The sequence below is a fragment of the Maniola jurtina genome, chromosome 4, assembly GCF_905333055.1.
Source record: "Maniola jurtina chromosome 4, ilManJurt1.1, whole genome shotgun sequence".
Lineage (NCBI taxonomy): Eukaryota > Metazoa > Arthropoda > Insecta > Lepidoptera > Nymphalidae > Maniola > Maniola jurtina.
The window spans coordinates 3,300,349-3,322,581 of NC_060032.1; the positions used below are offsets into that span (position 1 = coordinate 3,300,349).

A 22,233-nucleotide genomic window follows, 5' to 3' on the forward strand; every position below is an offset into this window, starting at 1 on the left:
TAGCCCATGTCTGTACCTTTCATCAAAATCGGTTCAGCGGTTGGGCCGTGAAAACGTAGCAGACAGACAGACAGACAGACAGACAGACACACTTTCGCATTTATAATATTAATATGGATATCAAAAATAAACGTTTTTTTTCTTTCTTTCTGTTATACTTACTTCCCACGGTGTGTGATTCTGCGGATTATCACGCACGACCAACGACCACGCACATAAGGCTTGGATGATGACGATGACATGTCTGCGCTACTATGAACGATACTCTTCCCATTGGTCGTTCGGTGCGGACTGATGCGCGTCCGTCCGCAATGTCACATAATATAATAATTATACCGGCGTAATAATACCGGCTTCCCACGGTTAATACTTCCCTTGGTTTCATATGTTAACAGTATCCTACTCACAGTAAGTAATTGGATTTATCTTGTTTACCTTGTTTTGGTATAGAATCCGAATGCGTCATGGATTTTTTCGTAACGACTCCGGCCCCCTATCTGTTGCCACCTGTGAAGTATTAATAAATAATACCCTAATCTAAATAATAATCCCTATAATTACGATATTATACTTTCCAGCGATGCACCTCATTGGCTTGTATCAGATTAAATCAAATCCATCTTTCGATATAAATGTGCGTTGCAATTGATGCATCACTACTTGAACGAGGCAAAGGTAAGTGTGTGAACATAATAATATTTTTTTCATCTCACTTTCAATACAAACAAAATGACAACTTTGCAGCCTGCAAAAAGTGTTTTTCAGGTTTCCGTACCTCAAAAGGAAAAACGGAACCCTTATAGGATCACTTCGTTGTCTGTCTGTCTGTCTGTCTGTCCGTCGTGTCTGTCAAGAAACCTATAGGGTACTCCCCGTTGACCTAGAATCTTGAAATTTGGCAGGTAGGTAGGTGTTATAGCACAAATACTGGAATAAATCTGAAAACCGCGAATTTATGGTTACATCATTTTCAAAGTAAAATAACTAGCTATACCAAGTAGGATATCATATGAACGGGCCCTACCTGTACATTCTAAAATAGATTTTTATTTATTTTTATGTATACTACTTAGTTTTTGATTTATCGTGCAAAATGTTGGCAAAGTACCTGAGTACGGAACCCTCAGTGCGCGAGTCTGACTCGCACTTGGCCGGTTTTTTAAATTTCACACAATATTATATAAGTCGATTTATGATAAGCCGCGATAGCCTATTGGTTAACACGTCCTCCTCCTATACGGAAGGTTGGAGGTTCAATCCCGGGCACGCACCTCTAACTTTTTCGAAGTTATGTGAGTTTTAAGAAATTAAATATCACTTGCTTTGACAGTGAAGAAAACATTAAATATCACCTGCTTTAACAGGAAAGGCTCAAAAACTGTTTGATTATCTAAGATTTTTTCGTTCAGGTCAAGCATTTTCAAAAATGAAATTCTTCGCTTTCGCCATCTTGCTAGTCGCTGCTGGTGCTGCCGCCGCTCCACAAGAAGTTGGTAAGACAATAACAATCTACTTAAATTTCTTCTTGGGTTCCGTACCCGAAGGGTGCCAACGGAACCCTAAAATAAATACTGAGCCTCCGCTGTCCGTCCGTCTGTCGGGCTGGATCTCGTGAACCGTAACAGGTAGAGAGCTGAAATTTTCGCAGAATGCGTATTTCTATTGCCGCTAAAATAAAAAAATATAATAACAATTTCAAAATGGCCGCCATGCAAATTAAAAAGTACATAGTACATTTTGTATGATGTACCGTATTTTTATTTATTTTATGCATAATAGATTTTGATTTATCGTGCAAAATGTCGAAAAAAATACCTGAGTACGGAACCATCGGTGTGCGAGTTCGACTCGCACTTGGCCGGTTTTTCAAAGATCCCGCAGAAAATTCTCAAAATACTTAGAACTTACGTGCACGAGCAAAATCTTGACTCTCCAGACTCTGTTGTGGTTTGAGCTGTACCTAATACGTTTACGTCAGTCAGTGAGTTTCTCACATGATTTGAGTTTACTTAATTATTAATTATCAACTTCATCTTACAAATCCAACAAATATTGGATAGAATCAGGCGTTACTTTGCGGAAGTTCATGTTTAGCAAGAAACAGTTAAAATTATTTTGCTATAATCCGCCAACAGAAAAAATCTGTATGGTCAAACATGCAGTTACAAGCTAAGCACCGCTTACCTCCCCAACCAAGCAATAAAGCCAAGCTCCCAAGCAAGCACTGCCACCACCACTCACATGCACCACCACACAAGACTTTTCCACTACTCTCGACGCACGTTTCGCCCCGACACCGGTGCATCCTCAGGAGATTTCGACTTTACAATTGTCAGCATTGTAAAGTCGAAATCTCCTGAGGATTATAGCAAAATAATTTTAACTGTTTCTTGTTAATCCAACAAATGACAATAAAAAAGTGTACACTAACTAGTACCTAGTAGTTCTTTGAAGAAATTATTTGACTTTGAATTTGATATTTTTACACGATATTTTTATCTATTGTAGATGTAGCCCAGGGTCGCATCTATGATTTGTGGGTTAAGGATTGGATCGATCGATTGATTAAATATATCGATGGCAGAGGATGGGACCCCATGATCGTTGAGAAACGCGACTTCAACATCGTCATAATTTCAAGGTAATAGTTATATAGTTTTTCTTATTATATTCGTAACTAACCTAATAAAGTGTTTACTCAAACTTTTTTGATGAAAATTGTTGAAATATTTTTTCTTACGATTTTCCACGTTAGTCCCCTTACTTGATGGTTTTTATTATTTTTTCATATTATTATTTTCTAGAGGATACCCGCCACTTCATCCGCGTATATTAAGGTTTTTTAATATCTCGTGGGAACTGTTTAATTTCCGGTTAAATAAAAAAATTGCCTATGTCAATTGGGGACGCAAGCTACCTCGGTACCATAATATACTCGTAAATCGGCTAAGTGGATGTGTCTTTAGGAATCCCGTGGGAACTTCTTGATTTTCAAAAAGTAGCTTATGTCCGTCCCCGGGATATAAGCTAACTCTGTACCAGAATCGGTTATACTGTGGTGCCGTGATAAGGTAGCAGACAGACAGACAGACAGACACATTTTCGCATTTATAATATTATAATTATGGACTTATTGATAATTTTCTTTGAAATCATCAGAATAGTTTTGTGGAAAAATAAAATTCTTCTGTTGCTATTAAAAATACTCACCCAAAACCTTACCGCACCCAAAATAAACACTGTTTCACGAATGCTGAAAGATTTTAAGTAAAACCGTATAACCGAAAAACGTCAAATTATTATAATGACTTTTCAATATTTGTTTGTACGTTATTTGTTTACTTTAAGAGGGGTCTCTCCGTCACTCGCTACATACAAACGTAGTTCCAATTTCATTTGAATATTAAACAACCAAAGTCCATGAAATTTTGTAGACATATTCTAGAAACTAATATCTATGTCTGTGGTTTTCCAGATTTCTGTTAAAATATTCCGTTTTCAAGTTACGCGGTCTTAAAAATTTACATATAAATCTTTGAGCCCCTGTAATTTTAAAACTACTTACATATTTTTAGAAAAATCTAAAACACCACAGACACAGATATTAGTTTCTAGAATATGTCTGCAAAATTTCATGGACTTTGGTTGCTTAATATTCAAATGAAATTGGAACTACGATTGTATGAAGCGAGTGACGGAGAGAGCCCTGTTAACATAAAAACTTGTTACACTTGTTTATAGACTTGCGGAGGCTAGAGGTACCATTGAAGGCTTAGAAGTCTCTGGTGCCAGTGAAATTGAAATTAGACATCTTTCGTATAACTTCCTCTTAGGCAGAATCGACTACGACGTGGTGCATCGTGGAGTAAAGATGTCTCTTCGTAAGTTCTTTTTTTAAATTATGTACTTATAATATTTTTTTAAATAAAAATAGCGAGCAACAAGCAGGCGGGTCACCTGATGTTAAGTGATAACCGCTAATGCGTTGCCGGCCTGTCAGGAGTTTGTTGGTCCGCCCATTGAATAACCCCACGTTGTGATAACACCGCAGAAGAGAGTTGATTCCACAGTTTGCATGTGCGTGGAAAAAGGATCTCGTATGCCAAAAATGAGTCGCAGACCGCAAAATTTTTGTTTTGAATAACCTAGTGCATAAAACTTTTTAGAGGTCGCTGGTTTCTATAACAAAATAGCGGAATATGCTCGCGACTTCGTCCGCGTCGATTTAAGTTTTGGAGAACTTTTTAACTTTCCGGGATAATAAGTAACTTATGTCACTCTCTTTCACTATATCCATTCAAAAAATCCGTTGATCCGTCGTTGCGGTGTGATTGAAGGACAAACCAATAAATCAACAAACAAACACGCTTTCGCATCTATACTATGGATAGTGATTATAGCTAGATGGGTCGGAGGATCACCATAAACTAATCATCATCAGCGACGTCTACAGCTGGACATAGGCCTCTTGTAGGCACTTCCCCTGCGCCGCCTGAATCCAGCGGCTCCCGGCAACGGGGACGGGGGGGGGGGGGGGGGGTCCTTCCAAGGCTGCGTTTTCTGGTCCAAGATCGCCATACCAGCACCTTGGGACTCCAACGTTTATCGGTTTTTCAAACTATGTGTCCCGCCCATTGCTACTTCAGCTTCGCCACCCGCTGAGTTATGTCGGTTATTCTGGTTCTCCTACGAGCCTCCTTATTTGATCATGTAGAGTAACTCCAAGAAAAGCTCTCTCAATCGTTTGCTGATTTTGAAGCTTTCTTATACTTATACATTATATCTACCATAATAATTAATAGTAATCTATTATTATTTCAGGCCACGCTGACATTGAACTTATTTATGGTGATAGACGAGGCAAAGGTGTAGGAAGCGGAAGGCAAGTGTTTAATTCAACATCATCATCATCATCATCATCGCACGGGTCTCCTTTCATAGTGAGAAGGGCTTAGAATCCTTAGAATAACTTTAATATGATACTAGTATGTTAAGTAACAAGTAACCATAAGCACACGACGTTTTTTAAACGCGCCGTTGACGCGCGTTTGTAGCGATACAGTCGCGATACGCACGCGAGTCAGACGCAGCCTGTAGACCTTTGCACACCTGTATAAATTCTAACACGCGTTTGAATCGATACAGACGCGCGTGTGTAGCGATACAGACGCGCCGGTGTCGCACTTTTGAATCGATACGAACGCGATGCTAACGCGCGTGTGTATCGATACAAACGACAACAAACTGCTCTGTAGGATAAAAGCGTGCCTTCGACGCACGTTTCTAAAGCGCGCGTCAACGGCGCGTTTAAAAAACGTGGTGTGCAAAGGCCCTAAAGGGCCCAATATTACGATTTACAGCAATATTTTTATTGTAGTATTGAAGTCGGAGACATCCGTATAAAGGGCAATGCTCTTCTTAAGCACGACGCAACCGGCCGACCCTGGATCTACAATATCAATGCCGAGGTCAGCGTTGGCAAAATTAAGGTAATCCTCCTCTTTAAGGTGCACTACACGGGTCTGCCCGCGAAACTCAAATTTAATTTGGTTTTTCGCAATTTGTTAACTAATACGACAAAGTATGCTAATGGCATTCTAATAGCGCCAATATGGCAGTATCATCTCCACAGGTTTATATGAAAATCGTAATGACGTGAATTGCTCACAAATTAGTCGACACTCTAATTTCTTAAACTGGACACTTTCAAGTAAAGAAGTAGTTAATATAATATAGGGCTCTCTCTGTGACGTAATCACATACAAATAACAGAGACGAAACCTCAGTGGGCGTTAACCATTTTGTGACGCCAACCAATCACAAACATGTTTTCAAAAAACATTCAAAATCAATTCAAATATGCGCGAATGAAAATTAACAGTGTGGACCTTCTCATAAAAACACAATTTTAAAGTTCAATAAAAATGAGGAGGTAGGTACCTACTTAATTCATCGGAAGATAAATTATTATTTAACACTAGAGGATGCCCGTGACTTCGTCCGCGTGGATTTAGGTTTTTAAAGATCCCGTGGGAAATGAATTGATTTTCCGGGATAAAATGCCTATTTCAATTACAGGGACGCAAGCTACCTTGGTACTGAATTTCATACAAATCGGTTAAGCGGATGGGTTTTTAGGAATCCCGTGGGAACTCTTTGATTTTCCGGGATAAAAAGTAGCCTATGTCCTAGTGTATGTGGATATATGCTAACCCTGTACCAAATTTCGCCAGAATCGGTTAAACTGTTGGGCCATGAAAAGGTAGCAGACAGACAGATAGATAGACAGACAGACAGACAGACGCACTTTCGCATTTATAATATTATATATAGTTTGGATGGATTAATTGTCAAAAATGTTCAATTAATTATATTATTATTCTTGCCTAACTGTACAAACTGCAATTTTACGTTTTTCTTGAATTCAGTTGCTCATTATTTCATAGCAAATGAGAGAAAAGTATCTACTACATAAGTCTCAGTCGAAATAGCACAAAACATCCTCGTTTCGTGTAGTTTAAAAGAACTCTGCTTCGCCTTGTCCCTCAAATATTACTCGGTCGTGAATTACTTTAATTTAAGTCTGGACAGTAATGTTATATTTCCCAACAGGTTTTTTTAAAAATTCATTATAGGCACGCGCTTGACCACAATCACACCTGATGGAAAGTGATGATGTGGTCTAAGATCGGACGCGTTTACCTAGAAGATGCCTATTCACTCTTGTTTTAAAGATACCCGGATTGTAATTGGTAGGAAACAGATCGCGGAAGAGTATTCCAAACCTTATCCATGCGTATGAGGAATGATGACGCAAAACGTTTCGTGCGTATTGGGTTTCGATTCCGGTTTCGTAAAATAATGTGTGTGTGACAACATTGAGCAAGATTCGTAATATGTGGGCTTAAATTTTATTTATCATTTCTTTTCAGTCTGACATGAGGATTGTTGGCGGCCGGGACTATTCCGAACAAGTCAATGATTTCATGAATGTGAGAGTTCACGAATTAATGGATACATACAAGGTAAGCAATTCATCATCATCATCATCATCGCGTGCCTTCTTCGAAACGAAGTTTGGCGATCATCATCCGAAAAGCTTCTCTACTTAAAGCTGCCTCTTTTAACTCCGGGTAACTAAGCCCTGTCCACCCCCTTATAACGTCCAACAATTTTTAATAATATAATAACGACAAATCAATTAATCAATACACAATATTATAATGTGACTTACTCATATTAAAGTAACTTGCTTATTTATCTACACCAGCTGCGTTTAATTGGTTTGAAAATCGATTGGAAATGGTTTGAATTGAGTGGTATTAAAAATTCAGAAACTTTCTTTCTTAACTTTTAAGCGAAAACCCAAATACCGATTTTAATGGTCATAACCTGTATTCATACAGATTTTTATCTCCTATTTAACCCCTTTTAGCGGTGAATTCATAATAACTATGTCACGTACATATATATATTAAGTACAACATACACAGAGCGACAGAAAACAATTTTACTATATGACGGGTCCGCACGCCCGCGGTAAATAGAAAAACACCTACTGTGGCTACCTAACAAAACTTTGTTTTTTCAGAGGGAAATAGACACCATTGCTGGAGAAGTCATCAAATACGTAGTAGAAAGGTTACAGAACAGGGAATGAATTATTATCATCGACAACGGAAAATGACATTTTGTAAATAAGTCAGTGTTCTAAAAATGGGAATGATAAGTTTTAATTTGTTTTTTTTTTCTTCGATTTGTTAAATAAATTGCTAATCTGAATTATTTATAAATGTTTTATTTATCCACAACCACTAATCTGTAGGTTTTTTAGTACTAATATATAAGTATATGACTTTTATTTATCTATTATATTATATTTTTGTGTCTACACTTGTAATTAAACTGTAACTGGATGATTCCTGTTACAGTTTTATTATTAATAGATTATTCAATCTATCTGTAATCTGTTGATAATTTTAGTTAACCAAAAAAGTCCATGCATGGGAGCAACCCTGAAAAATAATTAAATTTAATTTTTAATTTTTGAGGTAATATTCTACACCAAATACCGAAATTTCGGGTTTGTAACTCATTTCCTCTACAAGCTAGAGCCCAGCGGGCAGACAGACAGTCAGACAGGCAACTGAGTTACATTCATAGATAGGATTAATACGGAACCCTAAAAAGAAAGAAGTCTGGTTAATTAACATATCAATGTACCTATGTATATTTTAAACCTTTGGGTCTAGAAACTTTCGATTTCGCATCAAGATTTTCTTCATAACAACCATCAATTTTGTATATTCTAGATTTTTTCATAACAACTCCCATTAAGAAAGGATTTTCGGAAATTCCCCTTAAGCGAAGCCGGGATGGTTCAACTAGTACTCAACAACTACTTTAAAAGAGAGAATTTCGAATTCGGTAATTCGGTTTCGAAGTTATTTACTATGAACTGACCAGCAAAGTAATTCATGAAGCAAACGCGTTATGCATCACACTACATGCACACTAAAGGTCTCGGCACACATATGGGATAGGAAAGGGATCGTAACCGTAACGCCTTTCGCCTCGCTGTCAACCAGGCGTCAACCTACCGTATGCACGTAACGAAAGCGTATCAGCAGCGCCTGTACGTCAACTCGGCCACGGCTAGGCGACACCGCGCTTACGCCTCGCCGCCCGCTGGCTGACCTGGTTGGCACCAGATCAGTTTGAATCCAAACGTTAAGTGTAGCGCACGGTTATGTCTTGGTTTACAATACGTGAGTTGGCTATGATAGCCATAGCACTTGATGAAGAGGAAAAAGAAAATAGCAAGAAAAAACGAAGAGATGTGAGCTCGGGTACGGAGAGACGTAAGCGCGGGGACGATGAGCCGCAAGCGCGGGAATTGCAAGTTCGGAGCCTGTTCCGAGGCGAGGCGATTACGTTATGATTCCGATTAGTGTGCGTTGCAGTAGGGAGTTTAATACAAATCATTCTGAACGGCTCGAGGCGATACGGTGACGATCCCTTTCCGATCCCATATGTGTGCCGAGACCTTAATATTATAAAGGCGAAAGTTTGTATGTGTGTGTGTGTGTGTGTATGTTTGTTACTCCTTCACACAAAAACTACTGGACGGATTTGGCTGAAATTTGGAATGGAGATAGATAATATCCAATCCAGGATTAGCACATAGGCTACTTTTTATCCCGGAAAATCAAAGAGTTTCCACGGGATTTCGAAAAACCTAAATCCACGCGGACGAAGTCGCGGGCATCATCTAGTCAAGTATAAAATCTATGTAGAAGTCAACATTTTGCAAATTCAACATTATATAAGAATACAACATTTTAGGAATTCAACATTTTGGGCCTGAAGGGATTTTATACTTAGATATACTTGATGCATGACGTGTTTGTTTCATGAATTACTGTCAAAACGAAAAAATCGAATAAGTTTCGATGATTAAATTTGTCTATTATCTAATAATGTGTAGTGATAACTATAACACATAACATGTGCCTTCGTGTAATAGAAATAAAGCAAAACTTTAGTGTTTTACATTTTTCTAAAAATATGTAGTTTTAAAATTACAGGGGCTCAAAGATTTGTATGTGAATTTTTAAGACCGCATAACTTTGAAACCAAATATTTTAACAGAAATCTAGAAAACCACAGGCATAGATATTAGTTTTTAGAATTATTATTTCTGCAAAATTTCATGGACTTTAGTTCCTTAATATTCAAATTCAAATAGACGGATGTTACATAAAAAAAAGTGGAGGTCTCCAAAATATTTTTTTTGCTATTGTATCGAGAAGATGTCAAACGAAAGAGAAACAAATTCTGATTTCATAATTTATATAAATGTACATCAACATTAAAATATACCAAGCGACAGAAAAACAATTTTACTCTAATATTTCAGCGTTTATCGCAGTCGGGTTTTAGTTTTCAACTTTATCTTGTACTAGATGAAGCCCGCGACTTCGTCCGCGTGGATTCAGGTTTTTTTTTTAAATCCCGTGGGAACTCTTTGCTTTTCCGGGATAGCTTTGCCTATGTCAATTACCGGGACGCAAACTACCTCTGTACCAAATTCCATAAAAATCGGATAAACGGATGAGCCTTTAAGCATCCCGAGGGAACTTTTTGATTTTCCGGGATAAAAGCAGCCTATGTCCGTCCCCGGAATGTAAGCTAACCCTGTACCTTTCATCAAAATCGGTTAAACTGTTGGGCCGTGAAAAGGTAACAGACAGACAGACTGACAGTATGGATTAGTATGGATTAAATTTGGTAGGTACAGACATAGCTTATATCCCGGAAACTAATACAGGCAACTTTTTATCCCGGAAATCAATGAGTTTCCACGGGATTTTTGAAAACCTAAATCGACACGGATGGATTTGCGAGCATCATCCAGTTCTCTAAGATGGAGAGTTAGAAAATTGGTCAAGCACCAGTCGGACACTCACACGCAGGGTTCCGTACAACCGTACAAGAAATAAACCCTTTTTATATATCTTATATATCTTCATGGCGTTTATTTTTAATTTTTTGTTATTTGCTTGTTATTTGTTGATAGAACTACAATAGAAATACATAGATAATAATATGATGTAAAAATTTCAACACTACCTATTATAAGATTCACGAGATATATGCTGACAGACAGATGGAGGAGCAGAATAGTAGGGTCTCGTTGGCACCCTCCGGGTATGGAACTCTGAAAATGGTTATTTGGAAGGACTGAATGTTGTTGGTGGAAAAAAGTTCTTTTGGTTGGAAAAGTGTATGTTCGTAAGTGTGGATGGTCCCGGGTTCGATTCCCGGCAGTGGTTCAGAATTTTTTAATTTGTAAATCTCTGGTCTGGTTTGGCTTCCGTGGATGCCGTGTATAAACTAGAGGGGTGTTGGTTTAACAAAAATTGCCATAGCCCTAAGGTTAGCCCGTTTCCATCTTAGACTGCATCATCACTCACCACCACGTGAGATTGCAGTCAAAATCTAACTTGTAACCAAATAAAAAAAAATATGTTTACAGTTGATATAAAACGACTTTGACATACTTTCTATTCGGGCAATTAATCATGATGCATTATACCTACTTTACATTACTTACCTTATTTGTTTAATCAAATAATAATCCCAAAATTATGATAATATTATACACACGTAATCATTTGAGAATGTCTGTCCATCGGATTAAAGGATGTACCTAATCATTTTCCGTTTGCTATAAATATGGGTGGCAATAAATACAAAACCATTTCATAAAGAGGAAAGGTAAGCACAACTTCTTGAGTTCTTAATAATTTATCTTCTTAATTTAATCTCTTCTAAATTTTATCACAAATTAATCATCATCCCAAATGAAAATCACTCTAATTAGATTTCACTAAGTACCGCTTTCACTAATTCAAAACGATAGGATTTGGGGTCCCTTTTGCTTATAATATGGGTACCTTTAAGCTTTAAGTCAAGAGTGAATAGGCATCCCTAGGCAAGCGCGCTCCATCTTAGACTGCATCATCACATTGTCCGATTACTGCCAAGCGTTAGTCTTTAAAAAAAACCTAAGCAAGTCCTCTAGCACTAGCAATAGAAAAATCGATCGAATATTAGGAATACGCCCGAATACGCCATAAGAATTTTATTTTGTGAGTTAAGGCGTAAAAATGTACCTATTAGGTATAATTAATTTTCCACTAACAAGGCTAAGGTTACCTATTTCTTATTGTAGGAAAGTTCTCGAATTTTGGTTTGTTGTTTTTTAGGGTTCCGTACATCATCATCATCATGATTCCGTACCTCAAAAGGAAAAACGAACCCTTATAGGATCACTTTGTTGTATGTCTGTCTGTCCGTCCGTCAGTCGTGTCTGTCAAGAAAACCTATAGGGTACTTCCCCTTGACCTAGAATCATGAAATTTGGCAGGTAGGTAGGTCTTATATCACAAGTAAAGGAATAAATCTGAAAACCGTGAATTTGTGGTTACATCACAGAAAAAATAATTAAAATGTGTTTTAATTTTCAAAGCAAGATAATTATACCAAGTGGGGTATCATATCATGAAAGGGCTTTACTTGCACATTCTAAAACTGATTTTTATTTATTTGAAAAAATAACCGAGTACAGAACCCTCGATGCGCGAGTATGACTCGCACTTAGTCGGTTTTTTACCCATCTTTGAATAATATTTTTTTTAGTTGAAGGACTTTCACGATGAAATTCGCCGTGTTCGCATGCTTGCTGGTCATCGCTGGCGTTTCCGCCTTACCTCAGGATGTCGGTAAGTAGGTCATTCTCCTTACGATTGGTCTAGAGAGCATATTACTACCTATAGTATACGACAGGTCGATTTGGCAAACGGTGTAGGGCGCTCCGCATACCCGCACAGCCCCAGGGTAATATTATCTTAATATTAACAGTTTCATACCTAAATGATAAAAATCACCTAAAACAACTCATAATACTTAATTATATAATACTACTCAGGTACCTACAGGTACACAATTAATGTAGATAGAGTGTAATTATAAATTGATAAGCATTGATAAATATAATCAATTAATTTAAAGTTGATAATTTACAATTAAGTACGTAATACCAAACCTTTCTATAGACAACAAAGTTATCCCATAATGGTTCCATCTTAAACGTTATTTTTTTTTGTACATCACAAATTCAACCATAAATTCACGGTTTTCGGGTTTTCTCCTTTACTTGTGCTATAAGACCTACCTACGTGCCTTTCATGATTCTAGTTCAACGGGAAGTACCCTATAGGTTGTCTTGATAGACATGACAGACGGACAGTCGGACGGACAGACGGAAAGACGGACAGACAGGCAGACGGACAGACGGACGGAGAGATCTTTATTCTCAGGCGCATCTTTATTGTTTTAATAAATATCTTCCGTTAGCAGATAATTATATTATATGCACCTCAAAATGTATGTAAAGATCGTGTATAAATTTTTCACATACCTACTTTGCTTTAACTGCAAACCGTAACACACACTGTTTTACGATTTGCGTTTAACAGTGTAATAAGGGTTATTTTGATATTGAGAGGTTACTGGTTCGATTTCAAAATTATATCGGTTTTCGCACAGTCAGCGTTCAGCGATTCATTTTGCAAAAACCCATTTAAAGACGTAAAATCCTTCGTTTTGCAGCTCCATCACAAGAACGGATTGTGGACCATTGGCTCGATAATGCGTTGTCGGTTCTTCGCAGCTATTTGGTAAATCATGGTTTGGACCCCCTTATCATTAAACATCGTGAATTGGACTACATCTTTATTGACGGGTAAGATGCTTTTAATATAATAAAAATAAAAATTGATATAATAATAATACCCGGCTGAGTTTGTTGTGGGCTCTTCTCAGACTTGGGCGCGTTTGGCATCCTCGTAGCTTTAGTTTTAAGTTACGTAATTAATTATCACCAACTATATCGTACAAATTTAACAATTTCGACCATCAAAATGAGTACAATTGTACCTACTTTGAATAAATGATTCTGACTTTGACTTGACTTTGAAATTGGTCAAGTGCGAGTCGGACTCGAAAAAGAGTTCTGAGGAATTTTTTTTTAAATCCACCCGGATCATCAGTAATCCATCCATACTAATTTTATAAATGTGAAAGTGTGTCTGTCTGTCTGTCTGCTACCTTTTCACGGCCCAACAGTTTAACTGATTCTGACTTTTGGTATAGAGTTAGCTTATATCCCGGGGATGGACATAGGCTACTTTTTATCCCGGAAAATCAAAGAATTCCCAGGGGATTTCTAAAGACCTTAGATCCGTTTAACCGATTCGTATGGAAGGTGCCGAGGTAGCTTGTGTCCCTGTAATTGACATACCTACTCGTAGGTAACTTTTTATCCTAGAAAATCAAACAGTTCCCACGGGATCTTTAAAAAACTAAATCCACGCGGACGGAGTCGTGGGCACATCTAGTACTATAATAAAGTTAAGTAACATATTTTTTTTCTCCGGATCCAATTCATTACACAGTGTTGATGTTTATTATGTTTTATTTTAAATTCTAGGTTAGTTCAACTTATAGGAGAGGTTAAAGATGTTAGATTGGAAGGGCTCAGTGGCATGTATTGGAACTTCTTATACTACAATATAATATTTGGCAGACTTGACTTTGATCTTGCTATGCCAAGAGTCAGTTTAACCATTGGTGAGTAAATATTCATTCATTTACGTCTAGTTGTAAATTTTCATACAAAAAGCGATAACGTTTTGCTCCCCATGCATGTAGCCCAATTTTTTTTTTAAAGAATATTAGCCATGTTAAATGACTAATATTCCCCTTTCCTCTCCAACTAAGCGTCAGGCTTGTGCTAGGAGTGGGTACGACAATAGTGCAACGGACGGGGTTTGAACCGTCGACCTTTCGGTTTTCAGTTTTTCAGTCCACTCCTTTACCGATTGGACTTTTCATACTCAAATGGTTGGTTACTCAAAAGTTAACATCCATTGAGATTTTAGTCTCTGTCATTTGTATTAGATAACGTAACAGAGAGAGAGTATACGAACTTTTTCCGCGGATAGACAATATTTAGTTTTTGAGTTCGAGATCGGTATTCCCAGCGATTGTGTATTGAAGGTGTACAATAGTACCTACCTACTTTGAACAAATGATTTTGAGTTTGAGTTTTGAAGGTCTATTATTTCTTCTTTCAGGGTTATACGAAGCTGAAGGTCGCTATGGAGACAGAGGAGGCAAACTTAAATTTTCTGGCAGGTAAAGATTTCAAATAATCTTATTCCTTCAAAATGAATATGATGCCTATTAGTCAAATCAGCAACTGTTTAGCAAACGTCAAATCGCTCGCTTGTATTAAGAGGGCTCTCTCCGTCACTCGTTTCATACCATTTCATACAATCGTAGTTCCAATTTCATTTGAATATTAAGCAACCAAAGTCCATGAAATTTTGCAGACATATTCTAGAAACTAATATCTATGTCTGTGGTTTTCCAGATTTCTGTTAAAATTTCGGTTTCAAAGTTACGCGGTCTTAAAATTTCATACAAATCTTTGAGCCCCTGTAATTTTAAAACTACATATTTTTAGAAAAATCTAAAACACCACAGACACAGATATTAGTTTCTAGAATATGTCTGCAAAATTTCATGGACTTTGGTTGCTTAATATTCAAATGAAATTGGAACTACGATTGTATGAAATGGTATGAAACGAGTGACGGAGAGAGCCCTGTTAAAGCTTGAATGAAACACATAGATGTGACGTAATAACTTCTTTTCGCCCTATTGTTTTAGATGAATCGATAATTTAAAATAGTGAGCAAACTAAAAACTAACAGTGGCTGTGGTTTTTAGGGTTCCGTACCCAAAGGAAGAAAACAGAGCCCCTGCTGTATATCTGTCTGACTGTCCGTTTATCTGTGCACGTGTCACAGGTCTCTAACTCGTCGACTGAATTAGTTACATATCTTTTTGGTATTTGGTGCAGAACGTTCACTTAAAACCAAATATGGAAATACAAATACGGGGTATCATTGTTTAGAACTTATTAGGTAGAGTACGAATATGTTTTTATTTATTTTTATCTTAAAAAATGAGGAAATGGGGGGCCTTCAAAGTTGTCAGTAATTGTAGACCTCTTTTTTTAAATGGGGGCTATCTCAAAAACTAAACTAATTAGAAATACAAAATTTCGGTATATTATGTACATATACTGTATTTAAACGACAAATTTTGAAAAGAACGATTTGTAAAACAGTTTCAAGTATGCTGTGACCAAAACAAACGAACATTTTTTCGAAATCAGAGTTCCCACGTGATTTTTAAAGAACCTTAATCCACGGAGACTTCTAGTTATTTGTAAGTATATCTTTCAACGGAGCAAAGCCAGGTGAATCAGCTAGTGTTAACTATATTATGTTTTACTTACATGTATATAAAATAAGAATATTTTTATTGCAGTCTGGTAGTCACAGGTGCTCGCATTAAGGGTAACGCCCTTTTGCGTTTGGACCCTGGACCGCGTGTGACCATCCATAACATCAATGTGGACTCTAGCATTGAAAATATTGAGGTAATTTGTTTCTAATCAGTATTTATTAAAGTATATTCTATACCCTAACCACGGAGAGAAGTTGGAATAGGGCTCTTTCTGTTACGAAATCCCATACAAATGACAAAGACAAAACTCAGTGGGCGTTAAAACATTTTGAGTCATCAACCAATCACAAATGTAGAAAACCTTCAATTGAATAAAATCAAATGTCAAATAAGCTCGATAAGAGGGGTCTCTCCGTCACTCGCTCCATACAAACGTAGTTCCAATTTCATTTGAATATTAAGCAACTAAAGTCCATGTTTTGCAGACATATTCTAGAAACTAATATGTATCTATGCCTGTGGTTTTCCAGATTTCTGTTAAAATATTCGGTTTCAAAGTTACGCGGTCTAAAAAATTCACATACAAATCTTTGAACCCCTATAATTTTAAAACTACAAATTTTTAGAAAAATCTAAAACACCACAGGCACAGATATTAGTTTCTAGAATATGTCTGCAAAATTTCATGGACTTTGGTTGCTTAATATTCAAATGAAATTGGAACTACGATTGTATGGAGTAAGTGACGGAGAGAGCCCTATTAGACACTGATTTAGCGAATCAGCCTCTGAACCATCGATTTTGGATGCTCTGAACGGGTCATAGATAAGTGCGGTAATACCAGCCAGCCAGACTTCGACGTCACTGTCAGGCGTCAAGTGTTAGTGTAATTGACGCAGGTAGCCCTATTTTTAACCCCCGATCCAAAAAGAGGGGTGTTATAAGTTTGTCGTGTGTATCTGTCTATGGCATCGTAGCTCCTAAACTAATGAACCAATTTCAATTTAGTTTTTTTGTTTGAAAGGTCGAGAGTATCCTAAGCTATAATCTAAGAAAATCGGTTTAGCCATTTGAATGTTATCAGCTCTTTTCTAGTTACTGTAACCTTCACTTGTCGGGGGTGTTCTAAATTTTTAATTTACACTTGTTCTATGATATCACGTCACCATAGATAGCCTAATATTTGACATATCATTGATTCAGGATCAAACCGAGAGTTCCCTCACTCTAGTTCACTCTGATAATACAATGTTTTTAACCCCCGACCCAAAAAGAGGGGAGTTATAAGTTTGACGTGTGTATCTGTGTATCTGTGTGTCTGTGTATCTGTGTATCTGTGTATCTGTGTATCTGTCTGTGGCATCGTAGCGCCTAAACGAATGAACCGATTTTAATTTACTTTTTTTTGTTTGAAAGGTGGCTTGATCGAGAGTGTTCTTAGCTATAATCCAAAAAAATTGGTTCAGCCGTTTAAGAGTTATCAGCTCTTTTCTAGTTTTCTTGTAGAAAAGAAGGTTAGATAACCGTTAGATTCATAATATTATGTTATGTCAATTAACAAATGTCAAGCTGTCAAGATGGACGTTGCCTATAATAATTATTTATTTGAAATGGATGTTTTGGAAAACTCAAATACTTTGTCGGGGGTGTTATAAATTTTTAATTTACACTTGTTCACATTTCAGGCTGACGTTAAAGCTAGTTGGAAATGCCGGGGCTGCCAAGGACCCGAAGACATCTCCGAGAGCGTGAACGAATTCATGAACGAAACACTTCGTGAGCTTCTTTGGACCTTCAAGGTAAAATCCATCAATATATAATCTTTTTTATATACGAGTAACTGGGGCTAAATCAAATATACCTAATATCATTTTTCATTTTTAATTACTGGTCAGTGCCACACATTACCAGTTATGCCTACCGATTAGGTTATCCCGACGCCTCTAATATGGTTTAGCATTAAAATCAAAAGATCTCAAGGGATTGCCAACGCGTTGTAAGCTATTTTTAAGGTTCCATACCTTAAACCTTAAACCTTAAAGGAAAAAGGAGCCCTCATACGATCATTTTGTTGTCTGTCTGTCTGTGCGTCTGTCTGTCTGTCCGTCTGTCTGTCTGTCTGTCCGTCTGTCTATCGTATCTGCAAAGACCTATTGGGAGCTTTTGAAATTTGGCAGGTAGATAGGAGGTCTATATTTATATAGCGCAAGTAAAGGAAAAACCCGAGAACTATGAATTTGTGGTTAGGTCATGAACCAAGTGGGGTATCATATGAAAGGGCTTTGTCTGTATATTCCAAATAAGATTTTTATTTATTTTTATGCATATATTATTATAATAAAGTATATGATTTATCGTGCAAAATGTCGAAAAAAATAACGTCCGTCCTCCTTATCTCCGAAGTTTACCAGTAGAAAAACTGAAATAATTATGGTCAATAGAAGTTTAGGTACGTTTATTTTACAAAAAAAAAAAATTAACGCGTTTAAGGTGCCCACGCACTCGAACTGAACTGCAGTTGAACTGCGCGTCGCGTCAGCGCCCCGCACGATATTCTCTTCAGCCGCGCCGCGCGGCAGTGACGTACGCGCGTCGCGCTGAAGAGAATATCGTGCGGGGCGCTGACGCGACGCGCAGTTCAGCTGCAGTTCAGTTCGAGTGCGTGGGCACCTTTACTATCATAGTTTCTTTGATAGTAACAATAAACCTCTACAAACAAAGCTAGTCTTGCGTTTGGTGAATGAAAGTGATTCTTACCGTTTTACTTCTTCTGTAGTACGGAACCCTCGGTGCGCGAGTTTGACTCACACTTGGCCAGTTATTTCGGTCAATAAGTTTTTTCGGTTTTTTGAGCGTACGTAATATTTCATTTCGTTCATTTCATTTCCCCGTTTACTTATTTACTTTTCTTTCTTCTAGCCTGAAATCGATACCCTGGTCGGCGAAGGCATCCGGCAATTGGTGAATAGGTGGTTTTAATTAAACAAGTTCAAATTCGAAGATTCAGACGAATGTAATCAGATTGATGATATGTTGACGTCTTTACTACGAGATATAAATTGTTGATTTCAATAAAATTATCAAGAATCTTATTTTTTAATTTGTATTGTATAAATTTCCTTATCCTGATATATAATTGACTAGCCCTTAGACCCCCTTACTCCTTTTACCCCTTAGATGTTGAATTTTCGAAAGTCCTTTCTTAGAGAATGTCTATGTTACAATAGCTGTTATCTACATGCCAAACAGTTCGATCCATCCAGTAGTTTGAGGTTTGAGCTGTGCTCTGATAGATCAGTCAGTCAGTCACCTTTTCCTTTTATATATTTAGACTAACTGACCCGCGTTGGCTTTGCTCAGGCGGAATTTCTCAAAATCCTTTCTTCGTGCAAGTCTTTGACAACCGCCCTGGCGGAGTGGTGAGCGCTGCGATCTGAGAAAGGCATTTTTTAGGGTTCCGTACCTCAAAAGGAAAAACGGAACCCTTATAGGATCACTTCGTTGTCTGTCTGTCTGTCTGTCTGTCTGTCTGTCTGTCGAGAAACCTATAGGGTACTTCCCGTTGACTAGAATCATGAAATTTAGCAAGTAGGTAGGTTTTATAGCACAAGTACAGGAACAAATCTGAAAACTGCAAATTTGTGGTTACATCATATAAAAAAATTAAAATGTGTTTTAATTTTCAAAGTAAGATAACTATACCAAGTGGGGTATCATATGAAAGAACTTTACCTGTACATTCTAAAACAGATTTTTATTTATTTTTATGTATAATAGTTTTTGATTTATCATGCAAAATGTTGGGAAAATACCGAAGTACGGAGCCCTTAGTGCGCGAGTTTGACTCGCACTTGGCCGGTTTTATTAAATCCCAAATTGTATTAAAATTTGTAAAATCCCAAATTGCCCCTACAGGGTATAAAACCCGGGACATCCCACTTATACAACCACAGCGCTCACTAATGCGCCAGGGAAGTTGTCAAATTATTTACTAATGCCGTACCTAATAAAAATACCGCGATAGGCGCTATTGTGGAGCATAGTCGACATACATAAGTACAAACATACATCCATATTTACATTTTATCATAAAATTCCACAGTCAATATTAGACTTGCCTTTACAAAAGATTAAAAATCTATTAAAAGTGTGCACCTGGCAAAAGCATATTTTACAATCGAAGATTATGTAAATGATAAACAAGTGTAAATTAAAAATTTATAACACCCCCGCCAAGTGAAGGTTACAGTAACTAGAAAAAAGCTGATAACTTTCAAACAGCTGAACCGATTTTCTTGGTTGATAGCTAAGAACACTCTCGATCAAGCCACCTTTCAAACAAAAAAAAACTAAATTAAAATCGGTTCATTCGTTTAGGCGCTACGATGCCACAGACAGATACACAGATACACAGATACACACACCAAACTTATAACACCCCTCTTTTTGGGTCGGGGGTTAAAAAGCATGGATTTGACTCGCTTCAGCAATGCACGGGGCTGCAATTGCTTGTAGGTATAGTATGGAATATTATTGTAAATTGAACAATCGACAAGTGTAAATTAAAAATTTATAACACCCCCGACGATCCAAAGTATTTGAGTTTTCCAAAACATCATTTTCAAATAAATAATTATGTATTTAGGCAACGTCCATCTTGACAGCTTGATATTATTGTCTATTGACATAATATTATGAACCTAACGGTTATCTAACCTTCTTTTCTACAAGAAAACTAGAAAAGAGCTGATAACTTTCAAACGGCTGAACCAATTTTTTTAGATTATAGCTAAGAACACTCTCGATCAAGCCACCTTTCAAACAAAAAAAACTAAATTAAAATCGGTTCATTCGTTTAGGCGCTACGATGCCACAGACAGATACACAGATACACAGATACACAGACACACAGATACACACGTCAAACTTATAACACCCCTCTTTTTGGGTCGGGGGTTAAAAAGAGCAACCGCCGAGTTCCTTGCTGGTTCTTCTCGGTAGGAACGGCATTCCGAACCAGTGGTAAATTATTTTGACGACTCAAAAGCACTTGTAAAAGTTTATTTGAAGAAAAATAACATATTCTATTATATTCTATACTATTCGTCATTTTCTACATAGACTGCTAAAATCATAACCCTTCCTTTTGACTTACCGTTTCCGCAGTCGGGTGAATAACAAAGGATTTTTTCTTTTGTTATTTGCTAGCAATCTAAAATGATAAAAGTTCTATAATTTTCCATGCGATCCTGCAATCAGAAGATTATCCTATTTGAATTTATGATATATAAATGTTTATCATAACAATTTATCACCACCCTTTCTTTAACCCTAGATTTAATTATTCATTGTGTCTATGCACTATAAATACAGAATGCAAATTGATTAATGCAATCCTGCAAAAAGAGATACGGTAAGTGCTACCTTAGTATATGTTTTAATATTATAATTTTTTTAATTTTAATAATTTTTTTTTAATTTTAATAATTTTAAAAATATTTTTGACGAATAATATTACATTGTCATATTAAATGTGTAATGACTATATTAATTATATTATAATTACCTCAAAAATTTAAACAAGGGTTAACCTACATACCAACTTATTTCCAGAAAAAAGTAGCTACTTTATGGACAGATAAATAATAAAAAAACTAAGATAGACTATTGCCTATCTTTGTAAAACCAGATGAGAGAGAAACAAAAAAAAGGTACTTCAAGGGGTTGAACTAATCCCATCTTATTATTATTTCAGTTTGAATACATTCAAAATGAGGTCTGCCGTTGTATCCTGTTTATTGGTTATCGCCAGTGTATCCGCACTTCCCCAGACAGATGTCGGTGCGTATAATTTAAATTAACATTTTTATTTTTCAACAAGCGTATGCCCGCGGCTTTTCGCGTGGACTACACAAATTTCGAACCTCTACTTTAATTTTTACCCCTTAGGGTTTGAATTTTCAAAAATCCTTTTTTATGTCTATGTCATAATAACCATTTACAGGCCTTTCAGCCCGATCTGTCTAGTAGTTTGAGCTGAGCACCTTTCCACGCGGGCATGATTTGTGTAGTAATTAGATAAGGCTAGCTTTAAGTTTTTTTTTAAATTACGCTACCTACATAAACCTAATACATTTTTATTTTTTATAGCTCCCACTCAAGAACGTAGCAATGTAGATTTGTGGCTCAAACATAACATAGACGTACTTATACGTTTGATCAGAACAAAAGAAATGGACCCTTTTTGTAGGGAACGTTATGATTTCGAACGTGTTATGCTTGATGGGTATGATGACTATTTTATATTATATAAAATAATTTATAAGTTTAGGTTAAAGTAAATTTCAA

At 36.8% G+C, this 22,233-nt stretch overlaps 1 protein-coding gene across 1 annotated transcript; it reads left to right on the top strand.

The window, feature by feature from the left end:
* Positions 1-1,413: 1,413 nt before the first annotated feature.
* Positions 1,414-17,705, top strand: LOC123864587. Its single transcript, XM_045905150.1, has 13 exons — positions 1,414-1,493; positions 2,509-2,641; positions 3,742-3,881; positions 4,822-4,882; positions 5,378-5,489; positions 6,933-7,025; positions 7,592-7,658; positions 8,787-8,921; positions 13,177-13,309; positions 14,057-14,196; positions 14,703-14,763; positions 15,967-16,078; positions 17,571-17,705. Exons 1-13 carry the CDS (start codon positions 1,427-1,429, stop codon positions 17,703-17,705), a joined length of 1,389 nt encoding a protein of 462 aa, XP_045761106.1. The 5' UTR covers positions 1,414-1,426.
* The last annotated feature ends 4,528 nt before the right edge of the window (positions 17,706-22,233 follow it).

What these genes read in the sequence shown, in the direction of transcription:
- LOC123864587 (XM_045905150.1), top strand. Translation starts at nt 1,427, where the DNA reads ATGAAATTCTTCGCTTTCGCCATCTTGCTAGTCGCTGCTGGTGCTGCC. An exon ending in AATTAATGGATACATACAAG is followed by an intron (nt 7,026 to 7,591) that starts GTAAGCAATTCA and finishes TTGTTTTTTCAG; the next exon opens with AGGGAAATAGACACCATTGC. An exon ending in CTAGCATTGAAAATATTGAG is followed by an intron (nt 16,079 to 17,570) that starts GTAATTTGTTTC and finishes TTCACATTTCAG; the next exon opens with GCTGACGTTAAAGCTAGTTG.